The 26993-nt window shown below is 37.2% G+C and overlaps 1 protein-coding gene and 1 long non-coding RNA gene across 3 annotated transcripts in view; one reads left to right on the top strand and one right to left on the bottom strand.

Annotated features, from left to right (window-relative positions):
* The window catches only part of LOC139135075 (phosducin-like protein), an 86521-nt gene that overhangs the window by 52462 nt on the left and 7066 nt on the right, over positions 1 to 26993 (top strand). For both annotated transcript variants that reach the window (XM_070702304.1, XM_070702303.1), the window contains 2 exons: positions 5126 to 5239; positions 17358 to 17482. In XM_070702304.1, the coding sequence (XP_070558405.1) occupies positions 5126 to 5239; positions 17358 to 17482 (239 nt within the window). The remainder of the gene's footprint in view (positions 1 to 5125; positions 5240 to 17357; positions 17483 to 26993) is intronic.
* The window catches only part of LOC139135078 (uncharacterized), a 44357-nt gene that overhangs the window by 4533 nt on the left and 12831 nt on the right, over positions 1 to 26993 (bottom strand). The window contains exon 2 of the long non-coding RNA XR_011552928.1: positions 10814 to 10934. This is a non-coding gene — a long non-coding RNA (uncharacterized lncRNA). The remainder of the gene's footprint in view (positions 1 to 10813; positions 10935 to 26993) is intronic.

The following is a 26993-nucleotide window of genomic DNA, read 5'->3' on the forward strand; positions in this document are numbered from 1 at the left end:
TTGCCACCAATTATTCCTAACAAATACTTCAAAAAATCAGCTAGATTTTTCTTTTTGGCAGAAAAGAATTATCAATTGAAAAGTAAGCCATTACAATTTTGTGTTTTTGTCTTAAGGTAGTATCCCGGGGTAGTATGCACCTCAAAAGTGAAAGACTTCAACTTTTGCTCAAACTTTCCTGAATGAAACTCTTTACCATTCTCTTGCCAAATCAACAATAAAAATTCAGGGGTCACCATGCAAAATTTGATGCTAGTGAGACAAATTATCCAAGATTTCCAGATATTTGAAATTCAAAATGGCTGCCATCCCTGTGTTAACTCTATGGGAGAAAAATAGAATTTTCAATTTTCAAAAAGCTAGGACGGGGAAAATTTTTCTTACTGCGAGAGCTTTAAAATGAGCCCACACAAGTGGTAGACCTGAAAAATATTGATAAAATTTGAGAGTGCAAAGATGTGCTCAAGGCTCGTTCTACCTAAATTCCCAAATTTTATTTTACTGCTCTTTATGACAAATATACCATTACGTACTGACAGAACTGTGCTGAAATGCTGATGAGAGAAAATTTGGTATCAAAAGAAATTCCTTCATGAAAAACGCTCTTCTGAAGTCATCCTTCCGAGAAGAGTCAATGCTGCTCGCCACATTGTAAAGCTATACATGAGTGCCTGTAACAACAGCGTCCATCTGTCCAACTTTATCAGTTATAAGTTTCACCATCACTATCTTGGTACATCTGCCGGTAATGAGGTGTGTTCATTTCACTGTGAAGTCGATAGCCCATTTTCATTAAGGACCACTCACCTGAAACACCATCTCGCTAAAATGTCGCAGATGCTCGGCCTGGACAGGTAATGAAGCTGCCAACATTTGATACAAGGCCTAAGTGCCACTCCGCTCATAAAGATAAGACTTTTAAGTTGACAAGTGAATTGACTTTGTCGTGTCTGGAAGACTGATAATAAAGATCCCCTGACACCATCTAAGTGTACTACCTAAGTGGTAGACCTTTTAGCATTTCTCTTAAAGATATACAGTATTTATCAACACAAAGTTATGAGTGATAACATACTTGATATTATTATACACTGTACGACTGTAACCTATGGAGTTTCATTGTACAGCAAGTTTCCATAGAAGAGGATGTGGAGTCTAATAACATTGCTGCCTAGTACAATTACTCTCAGTGTTATTGGATGCTATTTGACCTTCGACCTCATAAGTTTTTTGTGAACTCACGAAAATCAGGGCAAGATTTCATTTTTCCCCTCCCAAAAATGTACATCTTACATTCAGTGCTTCAACATATTGATGATGGTCAGTCTAAAACCTATGAATTATTTTATGAAATTAACCCTTTGAACCCAGCTCGGACAGAAATGTCCGATGACGTCATAGAGTACCAGGGGGTCAGGGTGCAAAGGGTTAAGCTGCTGAACTTCAATTTCTAGCACGTGCACTCCACTGTGTGGGTTGAATTTCATTCTCTAGACTCAATGGATGTGCTGAATGCGATTCCAGTCTGCTTGCGATTGCATGACACAAAATACTATAATTTTGACTTTTCTTTGTGACATTGGATAAAAAACTGAGTAGAATAATATTATTATTCACAAAACATTTGGATTAAGTCTGAGTACATTGTACATTATTGTCCTCAATTTCACGTGTCTCAGACACTACCTCAGCTGTACAATGTACCGTACTCGGACATAATCCCAGTATTTTGTGAATAACCTTGTATTTTTCGATACTGTTCAGGGTTAAGTATCTTCAGGACACTGTTTTAGCAAACAGCCAAATAAAACAAGCCAACAGCTTTATTTCAATTGGATTGATGCATTTTAGTGGCAGAACCATCTTTAGATCGATGTTCAATGCTACATTCTACAGGAAGACAAACTTATCTGAATTTCGTTCACTTGACATAGATGTAGTGTAATATCCGACAAGGTGTTGAAATTTTGAAATTCAACCTCGAACCTGTACAGGGCACAATTTTAAGATGAGCATCTTATTTTGTTTACGGTTTGCAGAGTATACAAAAATAAATTGTTTATTCAGAAGGAATTCATTGCATGTACAGTAAATTTATATATCATGTCAAGTTTACCGGTATAGCTACACCTTCCCTTGCCTAGTGACTTTGTATAGAAGTCCAACAATGCTATTCCAGACAATGGAGATGGTCCCGAGTCTGGCAAAGAAATATTTAAAACAACAACAATTGGAGGGTTTGTCTAAGAATATAGCAATGCAAAGAATACATATACATGTATGATTATGGTGATCAACCGACTAGGATATTTAGAAGCCCATTCTATCAGCATGTAGTAACTTTGCTACAATCAGTTTCATAATCTTATTTTCTTCCTGCTATTGAAATTCATCAGTGAAATATTTTGATTTGAGTCTGTTCATATGAGCACTTAGTTGTCAAAATTTTCCTTTTTTCCCCTCAACAACTGCCATCCTTTTTTCCCCTCAACAACTGCCATCAATCAGGAGCTACTAAGAATAGCAAATGCTGATAACTGGCAGATAATTCGATTGTTTTCATCAAACATTCCCTGCACAAAGAGAGAATGAATTTTATCAAATCGGTTGAGTACACCTGCAATTCTTGACTTTTCCCCACTGACCCCTCTGAACTGCCGTTTTGTGTAATTGAGTAGGTGTGTCATAATCATCTTAATGGCAGCTATTTCTGTTCCGATGGATCAGATGAGTTGAATAAGTCCTTTGATTCACGATATTGTGCGTTTCGTGAATAGCAATTTCTGCAGATTTTTTGTCACGAGTCAATCGCTCTAAAACGTTGCTATAGGTTGCTAGAGATTGTTTTGGGATCTTGTATTCATTTTCATGTATGAATGCAACGACTCTTTCCCTTTTTCTAAGATTTCCGCACCAAGATATCTGCTTTGTTCAAAATGACGTAATGCCTTCTGAGTATTCTGTGCTTTGTTCGACATCCAGATGATCTGTACAGCACTCGTGACTTTTCCATTAATCAGATTACTAAAGCACAGGCTCTACTGATACAAGTATCCGGGAAAAGTGAATTCCCTCTAGAATAGAAAAGAATAAATCCGGAGGTGTTTTCCATTTAGGAAGGACGGTGAAGTAATCATTGACATGATAAAATACTTCCCTTTAGTTGCACTTTCTCATGTCAGTTTTGGTGCTACAGTTCCAAAAATTGTTTTTATTTCTGAAAACTTTCAAATTATTACTATAAGTTTTATTTTTAAAGGAAAACATGTATGTGTAGTGTGAACACAATTGGTGCATATCCTACTTGTTGTGGCCCAGCCATAAAATAGACACACACACAGTTAAAGTTCAGGAGTTCTCTTTTTTTCAAAATGTAGGATTCTTAAAGACAGCCAAGAGTTGTCAATTGATATAGTCATTGTGTGAATGTTGGCGCATGACTCCTAATTATTACAGATGCCCTGCAAAAAATGGAAATTTGACTTGTAAATGTCAAAACTTAAAAGTATTGGAATCACACAAGTGGTATATGAAGAGGCCATTTGCGAATGCAAATTTAGAACCTTTATAAGCAAATGTATGAACTTTAACAATGAAGAATAACTCTTTGTGTTTATGGAGATTCAGAAATGTACAGAGAATAAATTGACATTCAGTCAGCTGCTCTTGCACTACATGAATTAATGAACTTGATAAAAGAACAGCAAAAGCACTGAGAATTCCATTCTACAGTACTGACAGTTGTCAAATCATCCGACCAATCCAGGAGTTGACCAGATGATCCATCAAAATGACATTAAACTGGTCCAATAATCATTTCCATTCAAGGTAATATATTACCAGGTCCATGGGACATTTGAGATTTACAAATTTAAGTAGGACCATCCTGAACCACTGATAGTTAGTGGTGGTACCAGGTGTCCGGAATGGGTAAGCGTACCCTGCTAGCATGCTACACCCGTCAGGATTGGTCCCAAAATTGTCTAAATATTGTATGAAGTGATACAGGATATGAATCACTGTGATAAGTCAAAGCCAGGAATGCTGTCACTAATCATTTGAGTGACCGAGGTGTCATATTTGGCCACAATGTCGTCATATCGACCGTAGAACTTTTTGAAAGTCCTAACGAGTCTTTTCGTTGTGTATCCTTGTCTCAGTAATTTTGATACCAATGAGCTGTGTCTCAGTTGAAATTCAGCGTAGGAATCACTAGCCCTACAATACCTGAGAAGTTGAGACACGTACACACCATAAGCAGGTGCAGATGGAATATTACTTGACAAGTGGGGATAATTTATGATTTCAAAAACGAAATCATCCCTTTTGTCATACAGCTTAGTGTGTAGCCCATTAGTACCCACTTGTAGGAACAGATCAAGATATGAGGCAGAGTTCCTACCCTCTGTTGTTTCTCTGATTTCCAACTCGTGAGGGTAAATATGATGTAAGTAATTTGATATGTCTGGATTGTCTAGACTAATCAGATCATCGATATATCTGTGCGTGTTGTTAAAACGTCTTGCAAGTTTTTTAGACCCTGTCTTGTAGAGAGATTATAGGAACTCTGCTTCATACGAATACAGAAATAAGTCTGCAAGAAGGGATGTACAATTTGTACCCATTGGTATGCCGATAGATTGTTGAAATGTCATACCGCCAAACTTAACGAATATGTTGTCGATTAAGAAATTATTAAGCATTTTAATAGTTTCTTCATCTGTGTATTTACGCTGGGCATCCATGTTGTTACTGAAATAACCTTACCTATGTTTGATGGTAATGTATTGGTACCTTCTACTGCCATTTTTATGCAGGAAAGCTTGTTTAACAAGAGATGACAGCCTTGTTTTAAGTTTATCGTGGGGAATTGTGGTATATAATGTGGAAAAGTCAAATGTTCGGATTGAGCTGAACTTGGGTTTTTTTCACTTTTGAATCAATTAAGCAACATATGGAAGGTATTCTAATATGTTGTTCTATAGAAAAGGATTTTTTTCAGATCATGGCAGATATAGAAGAAAATTAAAACACAGCCCACATGTTTTCTAGTGATTCATCTAATAGTAACTGTGTGTGGAAATATGAGTCTCACCATTTTGTTTTCTTGTGCCATTTTTCACAGGGAGTACCAGGATGTGACGCTGTCAATGGCTGTATGCAGTGTCTCTCTGTGGAGTATCCAAGAGTCAAGTTCTGTGCAATCAAGTCTTCAGAAACCCCTGTCAGCACAAAGTTTGTAAGTAATGAGACATGTAACTGTGGCAACAGCTAGGCAACCAAAGTTCCTTGTTTCATGAATTTACCACAGGCAAGCCAGTTTTGCTGCTGAAATTTGTTTTCCATTTCTTGTTTATGAGAATTTCGGTCTGAAGATGAAAATGTGTACTTTTAAAATGATTTACAAAATGTTCTAAGGCCATGAGAAATTTCATCTGTATTGTTATAAAATCAGTGTCAATTAGATTCACGACAGCTATTGGGAGATAAGCAGCTTAAAGCCACATCTTATTTGCAAGTACACATCACAGCAGGCTGCAAACTACACTTATAAAGGCCTGTGCCGGCGTCAGATTGTCTCACAGGGAAAGCTACTTATTAGATTACTGGTATAATTTCAATGGAAAACAAAAGGCTATGACACTCCATAATCCTCTTATAGACTAAAACAAACTTGATACTGGGGATCAAGTCTCTGGCCTTTAAAGGGCCATGTTTGGGCTGCTTCTAGTGGTCCCTGGACACAATACCGGTACATGTATATTCATTTCCATGGTCATTTATTGTGAGCGTTTACTGTCTAAGTTACAGGCAAATGCAAGACTTGTGATATGAGCATTTCCTAACAGTTTGTTTCACCAGTCAATTTTTTTGGCTTTTCCAAAGATATACCAATCTTAACTTGTGTTAATAAGTAATGCATTTGAAACTTCCTGTGATAGTGACAATGAGACAGGGCCTCTGTTTGAATTGTATAACATCACCATGCACTTGTTTGTGATGAGAACCAATGCAATTTTGCTAATATGGTCAGCTATCCCCACTTTAAATGAACTCTTGGTGAAAACACCATAGTGAATACTTCCCGTAAAGTTACTCCAAGTCATATCTAAAGAGGGGAAAAAACCATTTCATCGGCCCGTCAAGGCAAAAATGCACCTTTAGGAGACAAAATTTAAGAGAAAATTTAGTTCTCAGCATCTTGTATTTGTTCAAATTACAAATTGAATGTATTCTTGCACATGGCTAAAACAGAGACTAGCAGCCATTTTGAATTTCAAAGATTCGTAAATTTGAGGCACATGTACTTCACGTCTTTCATGCCAAACTTTGCGCTGCGGCAGCAGAGGTTTATTCTTGCATTATTAAAAAAGAACACTTTGAAATTTTCATCAGCAATTCATTAGCCAAAGTTGAAAACTTTCATTTTCAGGGTTCGTTGTCACCTTTTAAGGGCCAGTAGCTGTAACTTTTCATGATTTTTTCACTAATGTTTAACATGGTAATTGCAAATTTCTGTACTTCTCCCGTATTATTATTTAGATTGTCAGCACGGTGTCTATGCATGTAAAGTGCACTGTTCAGTTCTTGTTAACATTTGACTTCGAAGCCAGACCAGAATACACTTGTCAACAATAACAATGAAGTCTACACATGTTCAGGCTGAGTTGACAAGCTGAACACCATGTAGATCAACATGCTTTGGGGAGTAGAACAAGAAACTTATAGTTGACAGTAAAAACAAAATTAGTCGGGAAAAATCAGCAAAAATTTACAGCTACTGGCCCTATTATGGTGTGGTTTAGCTGTCAAAAGTAATATGGCTACCACACCTCAACCCTAACACCCATTATGTACAAGTAGGGCATCCTCCTGTAAAAACAATGGAATAGCCGAGTGATAAAACATGCAACTGTCTTTGCTGGGACATATTTGCTCTGCACTTTAAAAATCCATTTAACAACATTCTTCTATCAAGGAGCATATGGTACATGTACCAGATTAGCAAAACAGAAAGCAATGGCATCAAATCAGAAATGACAGGCGGGCAAATTCTAACGTTGACAGACAGAGACTGGTAGTCTGGTAACCATAGCAACTGTTGCTAGGGTACCCACCTGGCTACCGCTAGCATTGACATTTGACCTCTCTCAGTAGTGAAAGGACATGCTGGCTCAGAGGCACTCTGGTGCTGAAAGTCATCTGCATGCTTCCACGGACTTGTTTGAGCAGATTGTAGCCTGGAGCATCCAAGCGCGGTGACAGTTTTCATCAGAAGCCATACAAGTTTAATTTTGACAGTCTGCATGTGTGTCAGGATTCCGCGTTGATACGTACACTAGTACCTGCCGCAGTTCAGAGTTTGAGTCCACTAACATATTTAGTGTAGATGCATGCATGCACTATTCAGTATCAGGTTCAATATAGTCACAATGCAAATCATGTTAAACCTGAACTATTTTTATAAGCCAAGTCACTTCTCAATTACAGTGTTCCCGCTACTCTCATCTATGCATAAAATTTCACAATACTACCGGTCTGAAATGAACACTGGCACATGCATGTGACTCTTACTTTGATATTAACTATGATTAAAGTAGAGTTGGCTGATGTACCCGAGAACCCAACATAAGACAAAATTTAGGAAATATTTGAATTTTTTTCGGAGCACTCGAGAATTGTAGTTGATGGCCAAATTAGATTGGAGCGCCACTGAAGCAAAAAGTATCTGTACGTGACTAAATGCATTGAGTAGCCTAATTATCAAAGTTAGCTTTTTTTGCGTCTCGCTGCCTGAGTGAATTTTAGAAATATTTTTGATCATGTAGCAGTATTTGTCAGGGTTATAGTTCAGATTATGTTGTTTGTGCCAGCTTACCATGTCCACTGAATTCAGTTGACATGGTATGCTGGCAAGAACAACATATAATCTGCGTGATTTGGAAGAAAGACAGCAATCAGATTGCTATTGGACAACTGTACCAGAAGCTATAATGCCATTTAAATTCCAACTCCCAGAAGATAATATGTTCATTTAATTACACTCTTTTTCAGAATTTGCAGTTTTCATGCTCAAGTGCACATCTGCATTCCATAGTCATCGTCTTAGTAATACCATTAATAATTAATTTTTAACAGTCCTAAGGAATATTACAACTGGTAAACTGGTAAAAAAATTCAGCTCACCCACAAAATAGACTAGACTGTACATCACAGATTCAGAATAAGTTTAAATAGCTGTAGTATTTATGTAGTATTTCAGTGATTTCTTTATCCTTTTTCCGTCCCTTCATGAAGGTCCAAAAGCCGCACCAAATACAAAGAATGGTTTCCATCACAGCCATGCTGCAATGGCGGAAAGACGCCATGGAAGTCATGGTCCCTCTATCAATCTCCAGGTGGAGGGACTGTGTGATAGTTAATAATGTCAGATCTTGTAGTGGCACATTGAGAAATTCCATACTCCGTTGCTGGCAAAATAGTTGAACATTCATCCTACAAAAAAGGAAAATAGATATCGAGAAGATTCTCGTGCAAGGAAACTTCTGGCATTGTACTAATCCATTGTTACAAGTTTAACAGCAATCTTAATGTTACCCATCTATTCCTACAAGAGTGTAGAAAATAAGCTATCAAATGGTGTCTATGGTTAACTACATGTACCTGATACATGTTCATTAATTTCTGACCTTAGATTTATGTCTGTGGTCTCACACCGACAGCAGTTTCAGCGATGTCCCCAACGTTGCCCAGACAGTAGGCTGTTATTACACTGTTACAACAATAACGTATCCATTCCCGCTTATGCAAATCAGTACCACGGCATTGTAAACTGAGCGGGACCTTCAGCTGCAGCACACGTAGGAGCAAATTGTTTTATTCTGGTGTGTGAGGTTTTCTCCCGCACAGTAGTGAATGTATCGGGATGGGACATTGTGATGAAAGTTTTCTGGCCGGAGGGCAGAGAGTATTTGTATCACAGATTCCCCCACAGGATCACCGGCCACACAGGCCCTGGATGAGTTTTCATAAGCCTTTGATGGAGACCAAAGTTAAAACGTCTGAGCAGCTCAAATTCCACTAATGGTTTCTTAATCCAATATTCAGATTAAAGAGATACAGCCCAGCCCAAAGATATATACCACTGATACCTGCCTTTAGAAAAGAAAGGGGGTGAATATGTTTAAAATTTGACAATGAAACGAAGGAAGTGAATAGGCCAAGTTCAAATAGATACACAGCTCAAAAATTAGGATATTTATGTGTTTTGTGCATGCATGAAGGCCGTGGTGTTCTCAATAGCACGTCAATCAATAACAGCTTTTGATGGAAAGTTGAATTGAGAGAAAGAGTCCATTTCTCATGAATTTCTTCACAAGGTTATAAACAGGAAACCGAGAGCTGTTTTTCACATGCATGTGCAATGTATATTACAAAAAAACATGAACCACTTGAAGTAGCTTTGGCTTACATTTCAAAAGAGATGCCCTTGCTTCTCTTAACATGTCAACATGCCAAAGGCCACGTCCCTGTATTTGTTGATGTTGTTACAAGATGATCCAAGCTTTACTGCAGGGCGTCCATCATATCTAAGTTACAAGACCAACAAAGCCAAGACTTAATGCAGGGTGAACATTGAACATGACACTTGATGTTTGCAGGACTTGACCGTGTTTTCAAAGCCATTTGAGCCACAAATTTTAATATGTATACAGAAACGGTTTTCAAATTTCCCTGCTGATCCCATGTAGAATGCAACCACCAAGAAGAGAATGACCATGATGCAAGATGGCAAAGGACAAATTTGTCAAGTCTCTTTTAACAAGAAATGCAAATTCTGTGTTATTTTGTCAAGAAAGTTTGATATGAATGTGTGCACTTTTGTATTTATGGAACACACAAGTATATCCTAGACAACCTAATCCTGTCCATAAAAGATTTGTAGACACACGTCTCAGTTATGAAAATTTGTATCATCAAGGACTGTGTAGAAGTACATAATGTGACGACAGTGGCTCGTATTCAGTGATGCAGTGAGATCCCTCACTATTAAAAGTCTGTATGAGCACTTTAGTAGCAGCTAGTATTGCCCTATGCATTGTGTGAGAACGGAAACTGATGAAGTGAAACCCAAGTGTTTCTTATTGTATAAATGATGGGTTGTCTTGGTATTGATCAAATTGTTATATACCTAAATAAGTATATTCCATTAAAGGGCTAGTAGCTATAAATTTTCATGATCTTTTTGCACTTTTTGTTAACTACAGTTGCTTGTTCTACTCCCAAAAGCAACCAAAGTAATCAGCTTGTTCACTAACCCTGTCCATGTATGAATGATGTTGTTATTGTTGGCAAGTGAGTACAAGCCTGGACTAGAATTCAAATGTAAACAACAACAATGTATTTTACATTGTATAGATCTCGATGCTGTATTGACAAGCAAAGTGTTTCAATATGCTTCAGGGTGTAGAACAAGAACTTTGAATGTACAAACAAAGCAAAATAAGCAAAAAAATCATCAAAAGTAACAGCTACATGTACTGGCCCTTTAAAGGTATACAGTCGCCTGTAATCTAAATATGTCCATATATGGTCAAAGGGGCATTCCTTGGTATTCAAAATGCCCATGTGAGGGTGCTGTTTTTATAAAGCGGCCACCCGCTTAAAATCTGTGATTGGTCAGATTTTCTCATTCCATGGTAACTGTGGCAAAATTGGAACAGGTGACAGTATACCTTTAAGAGCTGAAGATTGCTATAGCTGATGTACAGTCAGGATGCTTTCTGTTTCCCCCAACTCTGATTGAACCAACCTTGTCCAGTTTTACCTTGTGGGTCCGACCTAACCAATCTTGTGCCCTTCGTCAACAATTAGATTTGACTGGAAAAACCACTGTGTCCGTCTGAATCGGCAGGATGTGAAATGGCTTTGTCCTGAAAGGAACAGGAAAGCAGTTGAGAGTGAATTCCATTCTCATTTGCGTTGTATCCTGACTTTCATTATGATCAGATGAATTGCAAGCTATCATGGAATCACTTAATTGGACATCTTTATTGAGCCTGATTCCAATGGACTGTTCTCTCAGAGAGAAAGAGAGAGAGAGAGAGCAAGAGAGAGAGCTGGAGGCAATTACTGAACTAAAAGAGATCCATTTCATGATTAAACAATCAAATGCCCAAACCATCCACTTAATTTTAGAGAAGCATGTCTCTGTCTATTCAGAGTCTCATTGATCAATAACTTCACGGTTGAAAACGACAGTGACCATAACCTTTGTTAAAGTTCCCTCAGTAAATTTTGTGACACGTGATAACTCTTAAAACTTCTGTTACTTTAAGCCACGAAGCCATATTACAATTCAACAGTAACCTAGGGGATGTGTTTCCTCTAATTATTACTGCTGATGTGCAGCTGGCTCGGAAGGTTATATCTGATTGGTTGGTCGTCACTATTCACAGCAACTTAGGGAGTCTATTGTGTATAATTCAATGATAACAGTAAGGTTCAGCAAACCAATTGGATAACAGCTTCCAAGATGCTGCACATCAGCCCAATTATTATGAAAGGGCAGGCAGTGTACCACCACAAGAATGATTGGGTCCACTATTCTGCAGGTGTGCTCAACCCTTGAATAGATTATAGTTGTATTCATAGAAGGATTATGGTTTGCTAAAATATTGAATGTTGAGTGTGACTTGTGAGTGTACATGGTACATGGTATGTATCAGGAAATATAACTGTCAATGTGTACATAACCACAATGCAATTCAGTCTAGACTCTCAGAATCAGATATATTTGTATGCATATGTGTGGACAAGATTAATGTTAGGCCATTCATTATGATTGGGAGAGTAGAAAAAACAAATTTGGTTAGCATACTACAAACATATTGCAAACAAACTCAAAAGTAAAATCTCCAGCACCTCTTTAGCAATGTTAGACACATGAAATGATAAATTAGCACATGATTCAAAGGCAAATTTGAATTTTGCTAATGTTCCTTGATATTGAAATAACAGAGCTGAACTGTACCTATAAAATTGAGACTCAGCTTTTTTCTGTTTCCTAAAGTTGCAATAGTAATGTTGAAGTAAGGCCACTGTATATGTACATCTCTCTCTATTTTATACTAGCGTGATTTATAATTTCATGTTTTATTACATATCTAAAAGATTACAGAGAACGGAATGTGAAATCAGTGAGCTAGTCTTTACGGTATGCCACCTGCATGATCCCAGCTTATATCGATGACATTTGCCAATATTTACAACATCAGTATGTCTTAGTTCTGTAGGTTTTGACCAATAGTAGACTATATGGTCAAAAGAAACAGCCTGCTGCAGCATTAAATTATTTGAAGGAGTCACAAGTCACAAGAGAGTCAACAGTCAGATTAATTGCCATTTCTTTTTGAGTGATAGAAAGTTCCAGGTATCAGATCTAGATCACTGAACTTTTCCCTGTTGACGATTGTCATACCGATCTTGATCTTTGATTAGCATCAACTTGACAGTGAGAATGATCAGTTTCATATTGAGTTTCACTTAGAATAAGGAGGGCGGGATCAGTCGACGCAGGAATTGAGACATTGTGTTTCGCATGCGTGAGTTTTATGATAAAAAATCCCAGCATTGTCTGCTGGGTGTACCCTGTGTAAGCACCGTACAATTAACAGCTGTCCATACACAACACATGGGTACATTCATTAACTATTATACATTCTTTCACGTACAGTCATCTTACATTATCTTCAAAGTTCCGATATTGCCGGTATAAAGTTGGCAGGCAGTCCCAGGAGAAATCACTTAAGAGCATTAAAATTGGATATCATTGCGTTCTTGAAACATTATACCATTAGAGGAGGATATAGTAAGGGGACAATAAATAAGCTGTAAATGTCAAAATGTATAGTTGTCGAGGAAAGCAAACCTCTGTTGAGAGGGTCAAAGGTCAATCTTATCACTTCATTTGTCTGACTGCCTACACAGAAAGCACCTGTCACTCATTTTTCTTTTCTTTTTGTTTTTGTCCGAGACAAATTACATGCTTGTTGAAGCTAATGGAGAAACCCACGGTGATTGCTTCACTTGCAAATGATGATAGATATTGTGATAATTCATCACTTTTCTGTTTCCATGGAAATATATACCTGTTTATCGACAGAATCATGCACCAGTACTTGAAAAACTTCTCATCTGTGAAATCAAAAAATATGTCAGGACTGTATGTATTGAATCAGTTCCAAGTAGTTCTTTTATTGAAAATATCCTTAGAGGGAAAGAAATGATAAGCAAGTAAATGAATGAATGAATGAATGAATGAATGAATTGAAGGATGAGTAAAGTTGATTTCAGGAGGCGTGTAAAACTTCATCGGCAAATTTTGTGTAGAATCGCTTTGCATGTCTAGCAAGTAATGAATTAAATGTACAAACAGATAAGTGCAAGGACAAATGAATGCTGTGTATACACATCTGGAATTGCAGGTTACAATTCCCGTCTGGGCTATTGAGATACATGTAGTTTCAAGTTAGTTAATCCAGTCCATGGCTCAACTGTCTTTCGCTATAAACTGAAAATATGTCCCTGAACTACATGTGCACAGCTAAGAAGTCAGAAGGTTATGAATACATATAAAAATAACGGGCTTAATACTAAGTAGACAAATAGATGAAAAATATTATAAGGAGTGAAAGTGCAGACTAACAATGAAGTCTTCAAATATTGCATATATACGTATATACAACATGATGTCCAATGTTGTTCTAGACAACTGAATTCTAGTCTTGACTGAACCTATTTGTCAATTATTGCATTTTGTATTCAAATCATGGTGTTGATAAGACAATAAGCTGTATTTCAGTGTATTTTACTTAAATGAATTCGAAAATGTGTTCGTTTGTAACTTGGACAAAAACAGTGAAAATATCGTAAAAAGTTGTGCCATACTAAAGCATTTAGTTACATAAACCTGAAATGTCAGGTCATTTTTTTGCTCATTCGTTGCTGGATATAGATTTCCACATATGTTTTCCTTTGCATAATAACGTCACAATTATTAATGATTAACTTTGCAAGTCAGGGTACCTACTTTATCCTTCAATTAATTAACCGCCCAAAAGTACTTTCCAATAAAAATACAATTAACCGGTTGCTATAGCCTCATAAAGCATTTATTCTTACATATTTATCATTTGGGTGTAGCAGGTATTGCCACATTAAAACCGTAATGCCCCGCTTTTCATTTCACACACACTGTTGCTATTATGGTCTACTTTTGGGGAGTCCAAAGGAAAATTAACCCAGAAAAGAACAAAAGCAAAATATGACGGCATCTATTTAAAAAAATGTAACATTTGCAAAGCAAATGGACTGTACCTCAAATAGAACTCCCAGACTATTTTAATGCCAGATCTAGGAAGATCAACATCTGACGCTCTCAGACAGACGGGTCAATATTTCATTGTAAATACTGCTGAATAAAAAGACTGTGTGTACCAGTAGAAATGTAACTCCGGACGGTTGTTCACTGTAATCATGCAAAAAATGTACATCTATCCATGCTTGGAAAAATCAGTGGCCATGTGGGATCTACCAGTACATTGGCCCATTCCACCTTTTCAGTTACGTCAGTGTTCCCCTCCCCACCCATTATAACCCCTCCCCACCCATTATAACGTATTGATTCAGAAAGGAGCTTCAGATTAGAGATGTTACCCTAGCAACTACAATCTTAACTTCCTCTTTCAAGATTCATATAATTTTGGATTCATGTTATGAATCTTAAAAGTGGAAGATCAAGCACACTAACCCAGGACACTAGGGCATGCCAAGACTAGGATACACATGACAGATTTAAAATGCATGTTCTGTATAGCTGGCTACTTATCTACAACTTAGCAGATCAAAAATATCGCATTATCTGTTGTCTAAAATGTACATTGTCCGGTGTGTTGACCACATTCAGGGAAGCAAATTAGTATATTCCTTTCCTCTACTTTATGTAAACATCGATAAACTAAGAGATTTTATTGATTTTTATACACATTTGGACCTGTTCTGGCTCCCTGTTTGCCAAAAGCACACATTCAGGAAGGGGTGGGGGGGCAATGTAATCACACCTATTAGTCTGTATCTTATTTTGTTTCTGGCTATATCCTTTGGTTAGCCTTTTTGTTTACCAAACTTGTGGAGCATATAGCTCAAAAATTTTCAACCAACTGTGACCAGCTTTGGTATGTTGAATGTTTGGACGCTTATCTAGAATGGAGAGGAATCTTATGTTCATTGACAATTATTTTTCATAAATTACCATAATAATAGTGCTAATACTAAAAGATTTCGTACAAAAGGATTCAGTAATCACTTGTTCCCCCACATCTGTTGGGTGTATAATTTGGTTTACATATGTCCAAATTATGGTGACATTTAGATATGTAAATATGTAGCGCCAATTTTCTCATTTTTTGTCAAAATATATTCTCCATAATAGGTTCAAAAGGGTACTGAAATGTCCCTAGAGATGACTTAATTATCATTTGTGAAAATTATTATATCTGCATAATGTAAATTTTTAGGACAATCTTGTCATTTCGATCAAAATGTATTTTCATAGAATGGTAGTCCTATAGCTTTCAAATTAAGTGTACAGGTTTCTGAGGCTGACCGTTTTCAGTTTTGTGCAAATGATAATGAAATTTGCACAGTATCTTGTTTTGTATTTAGTCAAAAACATCAATAAATTGCTGTTTCAGGTATTTACATTTTTGATTTTAGGTGCTTGGCACCGGTTCTGTTTGTGTAAAAATCTCATTTTTTCATGATCACAGTCATGGCATACTGAGGCCATGAAAATCTTTCTTTGATACCATATCTATTTATACCACCTTGAACGTATGAATAGCCTTTGTATTGAGCAGAGCACCATTGTGTGTGCAAGGCAGTTTCCCAAGCTTACAGACCTGTACTGCACATTCAAATGTCAAAAGCACATCCAATGATTAATTGATATGCCAATGTTCTGAAATTTGAAGGAAATATTGCTTCCACCAAATTGGCTGTGTCTGATTATAATTGAGGCAATGTCCTTCAATTTATAATTGGATATAATATAATATTCTTTCTTCTCTAGAAATTGCAATTAATTTCATGCTGTTTTGAATCCGACTGTTTTACACCTCTGACAAAAACTAATCCTGAGGCTGGCAAATATCACTTTGAGCTGCAAGGGAGCAAAACAAATGAAAGTGCGCAGTGTTCGCCAGTATTAGAGGGACAATAACTGTGTGACTCACAGTGGTAGCCTAGCTGGACCATGTTACTGTCTCAGAAGTTGTTGCTCATAGCAACTGACTCTGATTTACACAGCTCCATCATTTCAGCCTCATACATGGTGTAGAGATTCAGGAAATAATCACAGAAATATTTTCCCCCCCCCCCTACCCTCACACCCCCCAAACTCAGTTTGCTCATAGAAACTGACTCTGATTCATACAACGCAATAATTTCAGCCTCATAGTATGGTGTAGAGATTCAGAAAATAATCACAGAAATATCATCCCCTCCCCCTACCCTCATAACCCCCCCCCCCAGACTCAGTCTGCTCATAGCAACTGACTCTGATTCATACAATGCTGTCATTTCAGCCTCATACATGTACATGGTGTAGAGATTCAGGAAATAATCACAGTAACATCTCCCCTCCCCCTACCCTCACACCCCCCTCCCCATCAGAGTCTGAAAACATTACTGCTGTAAACTGCAGTACCTGAGAACTGAGTACAGATCAGTTTTGCATAAATAAATCACGCTAAAGTTCATTGCTGCCTCACTTGCTTAGTAATATCATTTCTGTGGGTTTTTTGTTTTTTCCCAAAAAGTTGCATCTGTTTTTTTCAATGTCTCAATCTAGAGACTATAGCATTGGTCAACACAGAAAACATTATAATTGAGATATAGTATTCCATCAGACGTTTTATGAGGGGAAAAAAGCTGTAACGGCTGCTCAGCAGCCATTGTGGCATCATTGACAGATCTTCATGTTTGTTTACTGACTCACTACTGAGTATAAATCACAATGAAACTGACAGATGTGTGTCACCACATGATGAAATCCTCACAGGTGTGGATGACTACGCTACAAAATTCATGTTATGTGGTTATGCACATTTGTGAGCCTGAAATCTGTCAGACAATCTACTTCTGCAGTTTCTCCATTCATCTGCACAATGTCACATGATTCTAAAATTTGAGAGCCAATGCAAATAAAATTTATTAAACAAAATATTTGCAAAATGCAGAATTAATAGCATGATTCCATCTAAACGTTCATGTCCTATTTCTCCTTTTCATTGCAGACACAGCAAGGCTTACCGGCAATTTTAGTGTACAAGCAGGGGACACTCATCGGAAATTTTGTCAAAGTGTCCAATCACCTAGGGCATGACTTCTTTGCAGGCGATCTTGAAAATTTCCTTCAAGAGTAAGTGTATAAGCCTTTCTATATTTCAAGACTGACATGAGAAGACAAGTCAATTTCTTTTTTTTACGATATCCTTTGAATGCATGCAATCCCAGGTGTACAATACAACACGGTATTTGTGCTATACTTTTGGTCCAGTGGCTATGTGTACCGATGACTTGTTTTCAGCTGAATACTATCAATGAAAAGGCTCAGACACAGTCCATAGCTCATTAATCTAAACTCACTGCTCCATCGGTGTATGACAATATTACCTGTCTGATCTTTGTACATCAGTCAGGCTTGATGACAAACACACAACAGCCTTCACATTTTCACTCCAAGGCATTATTTACTTTGATACTTCCACTGGTAGCAGTATAAAAAAGTAGACATCACTTTATAATATTAATTTATTTACCATTAATTTGACTGGTACATGTATCTGTCCATTAACATAAAACCCAAAAATCCATCTGTGCCGTCAATATTTGTGAGACTGTTAATGTAATTTCTAACCATGCTTTCTAAAATTATATTAGCGTCTCTTTATTGAATTTGTCCTATTTGATAAATATGGTATGCTCATGAAAAATACTTGTTCTGATAATAAGGTTTTACAAATACTAAATGTCATTCATGTTGGGTGTCCATTTTATGATTTCAGTTGCTAAATTGACCCTTGACCTATCATGAGCCTATAGAACATTACCCTTAAATAACACCCCTACTAAGGCCAATGACATTTGACAACTACTTCCTTGTCAGACTATTGTTCGAAATGTTTTGCTTAAATATGGTTGTGGCTGTGTACTAGTATGTAATTGCAGACTTCACGGCCTTGGTCCGTTATGTTTATCTTTTCCAATGTACCAGGGCATTCAAAAGATAATCTTGTATTTCAATGAAGTGAACAATTGATATTGACTTGACACAAAAACAACCAACCTAACACATCCTTGACTTGCATCACATCACATTTAAGCAATTTGAAAAAGCAATATCTGGCACACAAATATCACTGAGTCAAACCTTTAAGAGCCATACCTACAAATGTCATGTCACTTTAATACTCAAACCATTCTGGTGCAGTGACTTGAAAATGTTCAACAAATTAAACACAAATGTGCACCAGAATGGTTTGAGTATTAAAGTGACATGACATTTGTAGGTATGGCTCTTAAAGGTTTGACTCAGTGATATTTGTGTGCCAGATATTGCTTTTTCAAATTGCTTAAATGTGATGTGATGCAAGTCAAGGATGTGTTAGGTTGGTTGTTTTTGTGTCAAGTCAATATCAATTGTTCACTTCATTGAAATACAAGATTATCTTTTGAATGCCCTGGTACATTGGAAAAGATAAACATAACGGACCAAGGCCGTGAAGTCTGCAATTACATACTAGTACACAGCCACAACCATATTTAAGCAAAACATTTCGAACAATAGTCTGACAAGGAAGTAGTTGTCAAATGTCATTGGCCTTAGTAGGGGTGTTATTTAAGGGTAATGTTCTACAGGCTCATGATAGGTCAAGGGTCAATTTAGCAACTGAAATCATAAAATGGACACCCAACATGAATGACATTTAGTATTTGTAAAACTGTATTATCAGAACTAGTATTTTTCATGAGCATACCATATTTATCAAATAGGACAAATTCAATAAAGAGACGCTAATATAATTTTAGAAAGCATGGTTAGAAATTACATTAACAGTCTCACAATATTGACGGCACAGATGGATTTTTGGGTTTATGTTAATGGACAGATATGTACCAGTCAAATTAATGGTAAATAAATTAATAGTCATTTTTTACCTTCTCGTGTCTATTTATAGACAGAGAAGGTATTAGAGTTGAAAACCAATATGCTGCTGTCAAGAACTTCCGTCTGTCAAGACTTCCGTCTGTCAAGATCCGTTGACGTCATGCCATTGTGATGGGTCATATCATAAACTGGTGGGGGTGTTCATGGCTCAGGTTGAGGTGTGGGAGAACGATTTTGAGCTATGACAAAAATCAAAAGGGACTTGGCGGCATAGCCACAGTGTTAAGCCTTTCTCCAAGGTTTCTTAGTTGACTACAATCTATTACAGACTACTGAGCTGACGTTAGGGGTACTCACTTTGTGTTTGCTCACTCTGTGAGCGCCAGTGTTTGGTACTGAGTTGCGTGGATATCCCCTCATGGCCTCACGTGATCTGGGCCTGTTGCATAATCTGCAGAGATGATCATATGCCTCCGAGTCTGAAAACTGTCATCCTGTCGGCATTTTCCTTGCATTTTTTCTCATTTAATTTTGCAAAATATCGGCGAGTACCTCAATATTTCAAGATAACCCTTTCTTCCCAATCGTTTCCTGGAGTTTCAGAGTCATATGAACGAAAATGAGTGAAAGTTTTAGACAGGAAAATCGGACGTCGGCCATGTTCAATGTTTACAGTACAATCAGAAGTTTACGTGGAGGAATTAACCAACAAACACAGGAGTGTTCATGATGCCCGCCCTCTAGAGGCAGACCCTCCTATATGAAGTACCACATTTGATGCTTGTGGAAAGCTTGACCACACAATGGAGCATTTAAACTTTTAGAAAATGACAAACTGAATAAGAAGGTATTCAGAAAATGTCAAATATTGAGGAAAAATGCGCAAATATTCAAAATAAACAGGTTAACTGATTGGTCAGCTATAAAAAACAATGAAAATGTTTATGATCAAAAGTTTTTGAGATGCGCACATTTTAACAAATACAGAAATTATTAACATTATAAATATAAGACCAAACTATTTTTTCAGGGATGGGACAGGTTGGAAATGAGGGGTGAGAGACAAAGGCACTCCTATTGCTGCATGTGGATGCAGCCACACCATTTCATTTACAGCATACTTATTCACTGTGTTGTGTTCAAGTTCCATATTGTACTGACTATCATACAAGGATAACATAAGCAAATCAAATCAAATTAGAAAAGGATCAATGCTGTTGTGTGATTTTGCTGAACATGGCTGATATTTCGCCCTATATATTTGGTATCCAGCAAAGGCATATTATGATGTAAAGTCAAAATTAACACTACATTGCTGACAATAAATTTTACCGTTTCTGCATGAATTTTTCTTTTTTAAATTATAGTATATTAGTACTTCAACAGATTAACAGTTATCGTGATGTCAACCATAATTTTACATCACAAAGACTGTATTTCTGCCAATTTTTTTTTTTTTCAGTCATTTTATAAATTTTGCACTGCACAAGATGATTGAACAAATTGCAATGTTTGAATTTGTAAACTCAAAGAATAAAAATCCTTTGGTCACAAATTAAATTATTTTTTGAAAAGAAATTTACTCTTAAACACTTTTAGCATATATTCTTTACATGGTCATGTATTTCAAGGAAAATATGCCTATTAAAAACAGTAATTTCTTCACTTTCAATTTTTTTTCAATACTATGACAATTATCAGCCATGAGGTTATACAAACACAAGACCAGATAGACGTTTTTCATCATTTCCACAGGACTCTTTGGAAAATCCATTAAAAACAGTTAAAAGTGACTGGAAATGATCACTTGGTATACATTTAATTTACAGATGCCAGGTTGTGTATTTCACATGCACTCAGGTCAGTAAGGAAGTGCGTCATTACTATTTTGGACTGTTAATTCTTATTTCTGAATTGTTTAACTTTTTTCCACATTGAACTATCTTTAGGCAGTTTATACTGTAGCTTAGAATTTTTTTGATTGATGTATTTAATCATCTTTTGGGTTCTTTGGGTCCATATCCCACCTCATGCCCCTACATCATCAACTATTTACCAACAACTCCATGCCAACAACCAATTACCTGACCTGGCCACACATTAGAGAAGGTACAGCGTCATTGACGGTATTTTTATGTCCTTAGAATTTTTGACATTGAAATTTCCATGCCCATGTCAAATTTCATGTTTTTCTGCCGGCAAGGATCAGAAGAAGGAAAGCCCACAGACTGTCAGCTTCCTGTTTCCTCCCCCCCCCCCCCCCCCCACGACAAATTTTGGTATAATCCTACTGTTTTTCATGTCAGCATGTGACGTATAATGAAGGGATCGGGGATGGTAGGCTGGAATTCTTCACTGTCAGAACAAATTTCAACAAAGTCAAGGGAAAGTTGATATACCGGTCCTGAGGGCAAATGAACTTTAAACATGTAGGGTATGACAATGATCCATGATGCAGCTGAAAATCTCTTGAGAGTCAGCGCTGATTTCTCAAGAAATTTACCAGACACAGGCCATCAATTCGGACTCCGAACTCGCAACATCACAGACTACGCGTCTGCCTGTACGTGTCTGGCACATCATCAAAAACAAATCATAAACATCCATGACTGTGATGAGTATGGACTATATCACGCCAGTATCCCACGCATCATTTAAGACTTGCCCTGGAGTTCTGTCTGAACCAAATGACATACAGCTGCCGTCTACTACAGGTAGCTGTCAACAAAATCCTAAAATGCCTTTGCACGCACTACTGGTACATCATGCAGCAGCCTCCAATCTCTGTCAGTTTGATTCTTGCAAATTCAACTTCACTCGGACATGTGGTTTTGACCTTTGAGTTTACCGATGGGAATTGTTCATTTTGCCGCTCCTGGGTTTGATTACAGGGTCTTATTGTAATAATCCAAACTGATCCCTCGGGTTGTTTCCATGCTGGTGACTGTCATTCACCCTACGGAATGAGATATTGATGTTTAATGCAGACAAACTCTTCTGTTCCAGACGTTTTTAGTGTCAATGCAAGCATTCTTTGATCTAATTGAGACAATTTTGCAGGCTAGACTTGAAATTATGATTGAATGTAATTCCAAATATCCATTAACCAGCGACGGTTCTTCAGAAAAAGTTATACCATCATTATGGGGCCAATGAGTACAGACAAGATAGATGAGTGTACCGGTATGTCTCCTTGTGGTTATACCGGTATGTGTGTTCATGTGTATGTGTACATTGCTTTCCTTTGTTATTTTTACTATTTCACTATCAAACAACAAATTTAAACCCTCTGAAATATGTCTGTCTGTTTATACTGTTACAAAGTACATGTTCACCATATTGCCATCAAATACCCAAGGTGAGACGTGTTTGTTTTCTTGATTACCGAGGAAAAAGGGAACGTTGTCTTTGTGTTAGTATGACAACAGTGTATTCACCCCCATGCAGTGTGTATACACAAGTAAAGGTTGCCGTGGCGTGGAGCTTGATGAAATAGATGAAAAATTGATGACAGATTCCCTGAAGAAATATCAGAGTTTGTTGCATCCAAAGACGGGCGACTTTTTTTAATTTACGTGGCCGTCATTGATTTCCATTGTTGAGTCAGTCCCAATTGAGACGGTGCTTTGATGTGATGTCATTGAGTAATTGAAAAATAAACCGTAATCCGGTTTGGGTATGCAACCACAAGACGCTGTTCCCCAGTGTTTATGCAGTGTTTCTGCGTTCTTGACTCGAGTGGTGAATTTACGTTTTCTGAAAATGTGAATTCACAGAATATCTCACAATGGAAATTTGATCATCTTGTGTATTGTATTCGGTTTAGTGTTTTTTTTATCTCAACCTTCAGTAAGTACATGTATATCCGGGATACATTGTCCATGGAAATATTTGCCCGTGAAAAGAGCCAGCCAAGTATTCCTGGATGGTACTTTCAGCTCTATCTAAGTCATCCATCCAAAAACTGTGGAAGGTCACACAAAAATGGACAGAACAAGAATAATTTTTAGCTCATATTTGGTTTTGTATATAAATACCAAAAAGAGCTTATATGATGAGTCGGTGGCGTCTGTATGTCTGTATATTTGTGGGTATGTATGTGCGGATGTATGTCCGTCACACACAAAGGCTCCCATACCGCCAAAGCTACCATCTCAGTATTTGGTGTACAGGTAGATGCAGGGGTTATTATTATTATTATTATTTATTTCTTAAAAAGCACACTACACTTCGTCTCAGTGCTCTGTACACAAACAATGAAATAAGAATGAAAATAAAAGAAAATCAATACATATCATTAAACACAGTAACATTCCTTAAAAAGATAAGTTTTCAACTGGCGCTTAAAGGATTGAACCGAACAGTTTAAAATAGCATTAGTAAACGCTTGTTCATTCCATAATATTGGAGCAGCAACTGAAAAAGCACGAAAACCATAGTTTACAGTAGTGTTCCTCGTATCACGCCGAATTAACAATAGTTTATCAGAGGAACGGAGAACACGTCGTTGAACCTGAATATCTATCAGTGACTTCAAATACTCTGGACATTTACCGGTTAGGATTTTGAAAGTGAGGAGAAGAATTTTAAACTTGAATCTTTCTTTTACAGGTAACCAATGCAAATCCATTAAAACAGGCGTGATGTGTTCACATTTCCGTGTACGACTAATTAAGCGTGCAGCAGCATTTTGAACAGACTGCAATTTTTCAAGTTGGTATTTTTTGAATCCCATACAGGAGACTATTACAATAGTCAAGTCGCGATGTCACAAAAGCATGTATAAGTTTTTCTGTGGATTTCTTGTCGATCAAACAACGAATTTTACCGATTCGCCTGTACAAAGCGAAGAAAGCAGATTTACAAATACTATTTACTTGATTCGTCACGAAACCATCAGACTCTAAATGTACTCCAAGATTTTTTACCGATGCAGACGGACTGATGTCAAATGTGCCAATTCTTAAGGAATTCAACTTCATCGCACCTCTTCTGAAACGCGATGAAAACTGAATTACTTCAGTCTTGCTATCATTAAGAATCAGCATATTTGACATCATCCATTTACGAATATTTTGAACACATAATTCAAGATCTGATCTAACATCTGCGGGGCTATTGCAAACAACATAAATCTGAGAATCATCTGCGTACAGCATGATGTGAATTTGTTCAAATGAACATGTCAGTGTCAAAAATGTGCAAATGAGGTAAGAAAAAGGGAAATCCTGCAAATGTACAGGAGTGATGGCACTGTGTCTGAAACATGCTTGAGTCATTTCCTGTCATTCTTTATGAACTGTTACATATTAACAGACCAGCTCAAACCATAGACAGTAGAGGGGGGAAGACTGTCTATGGTCCAACTAAGAGGGACTAACTGTTTCTGCTATGCATGTTGCTAAAGTTGACCTCCAGTACCTAAAGTTTCAGACCTTATTTACTTTTGTCATTCTTTTTTTTCTGGTTTAAATATTTCTTGTTGTTTCTTTGGTTGTACTGTGCAGAAATCATTGTCAGAACATCAACGTAGAATTTTCCTGCACTGAACAGATAGAAACAATATTTACTGTTGATCTTTGGTACCCATACTGGTATATACCAATTCTGATCAAATTTGAGCGACACCGTATAATTGCGGTATTTTTATAGTCTGTTCTAATTATGCAGGTTGTCAATAAATAAAAAGAATTTTTGCATTACTCATCATTATGATTTTTAATGACATAATTATGTTATTTCAATTTTCACGGGCCCTGGTCGATTTTAAAGTTATAATGGAAAAAGCCACACTCTTTTGGATGAGTTGCTTGAGTTAGTTACCAATTCTTGCTTTTAAACATTGATAGCTGTGAAAGTCACATTTTCCTTGACTGACTGTTCATCACAATAATGACGTCACAAATCAAAACTGAAAAATCTGATCTGACAGCTCTTTCATCAGGGTTTCTCATGGCTGATATCTAAAATGTGGACTAAAAGGTTCTTTCTGAAATCCAACAAAGACGGTCTTGTTTACCTTCCCGTGACCACTCTTTCTACTCAACAGGTGTTTTTGACTAGCACAAGTATCAACGCAGGTTAGGAAAATGTAAAATTAATTTTTATTGACTGTACAAGGAAAGGGAAAAACAACCTGAAGGTCAGTGGAAAGAGTCAATAAGAGCTTTCAAAAATAATGGGTATTTTTGCCAGTTTCTTGAAAATGCCATGTCAGAGCATAGTTACCATAGAAACCTGACTAGCACTGGACAGAAGTAGACCTAATATCATTGGTCAGTGGTTTGTCAACATTGCCCATGGCTATCAATGCCACTGCAATATAAGTTGAATCTAAAAATACATATATATCTGGCAGATTATTGACAAGGCTGCATTTCTTGCTATCTTTTATTGCTCATCTAAAAGCTGTACAGTTGTAAATACCCGAATAAAGATATTCTTCATATTTTTCACAAACCTGTCAGCAGTATCTGGTACCACCAAAGATCATTTAAAAAAAAGGTAAAAATTATTGGTTATTTTATGCATCAGTATTTGAAAGCTCCGGCACCATAATTCACCATGGAACAATTCCCAAACAATAGGTCAATCATTGATTCTGGAGAATATCAAATACAAGTCCATAATTCTCAGGGCCACATTTCAGTTTCTGTGTAATACGGGGTCTTAATCAGCAGCTGGGTCTTACCAATTATTTATGGTAGCTGCTGCAAACAGCAGAAGAACAGGCTTTTTGATAATTTTCCCTACAAGTACAAAGAAAATGTGCATGGAAGGGCAGACCTACTGTGTATAATGGTACACAAATCATTCCAAGCGAGTTGCAGAAAAGAGAGATATTCAAAACGCAAGAGTTGGTACTGCTTCCTACTAACTAATAGCATGCACATAAGTATGAGTAGGGCCTATACACTCAGCACATTTTTCATATTTACCATCATCTATTTCACAGACAAACCACAGCGTAATTATCACCTCAAACTCAGTGAAGTTCTGTCTGTGTCACTGATGATTGACAGTTGTTTTTGTCGATCTCATTTACAATCGCAAGAGAGAATTGTCTTTTCTTGTATACCAGTTGGCTTATCGTTTCATAAGAAGCAGTTGCATCTTCAGAGTGTCACATTCCCATATGTGTATCGTACATCTACAGGGGTACATCACCTGAGAGAATTCTCTCATACTTTATACAGGTGCAGTCCCTATGCAGTAAGTATTAATTACAGTCATTTCATATACTTCTCAATCCCCTTAATGTGCCGTCCAATGTTTATGTATGCATAATCCATACCCGTGCCGGAACAAGAGGAAAGCGGGTTGAATCACATTACAGTGTGAGGGGAAATAAAATGTCCAACATGAAACTTTGATTCATGTTCAGTGTCAACTGCAAAAACCATGTGATGAGGTTATCCCATGCTCAGGATGTCTGAATATGAACTGGTACAGACTAATGATGACTTTTGGTGTGCTTGGACTCTCGGCAGCAAGGTATTAGGAACAAGTGTCAGAGGGGTCAACCAACTGTTGTACACAAAAGCCTTTATTAAAAAGTGTTTTTTAACAGGGTTCTTCGAAGAACTCAATCTGCATCTGTGGCTTAAAGACAGACAGGCAGACAGACAGTCTGCAGTACATCAGGGCATTCATATGGAATGAGTTCAGCCTGGCATAGATTGACTATTCTCTGTGTTCTGTATCACTTTGAGAGATGCATCATCATAGGTTGATTATACTTTTTAGTAAGACTCTTCTTGAA

This window comes from Ptychodera flava, chromosome 6, assembly GCF_041260155.1.
Source record: "Ptychodera flava strain L36383 chromosome 6, AS_Pfla_20210202, whole genome shotgun sequence".
In the NCBI taxonomy this organism is placed as follows: Eukaryota; Metazoa; Hemichordata; class Enteropneusta; family Ptychoderidae; genus Ptychodera; species Ptychodera flava.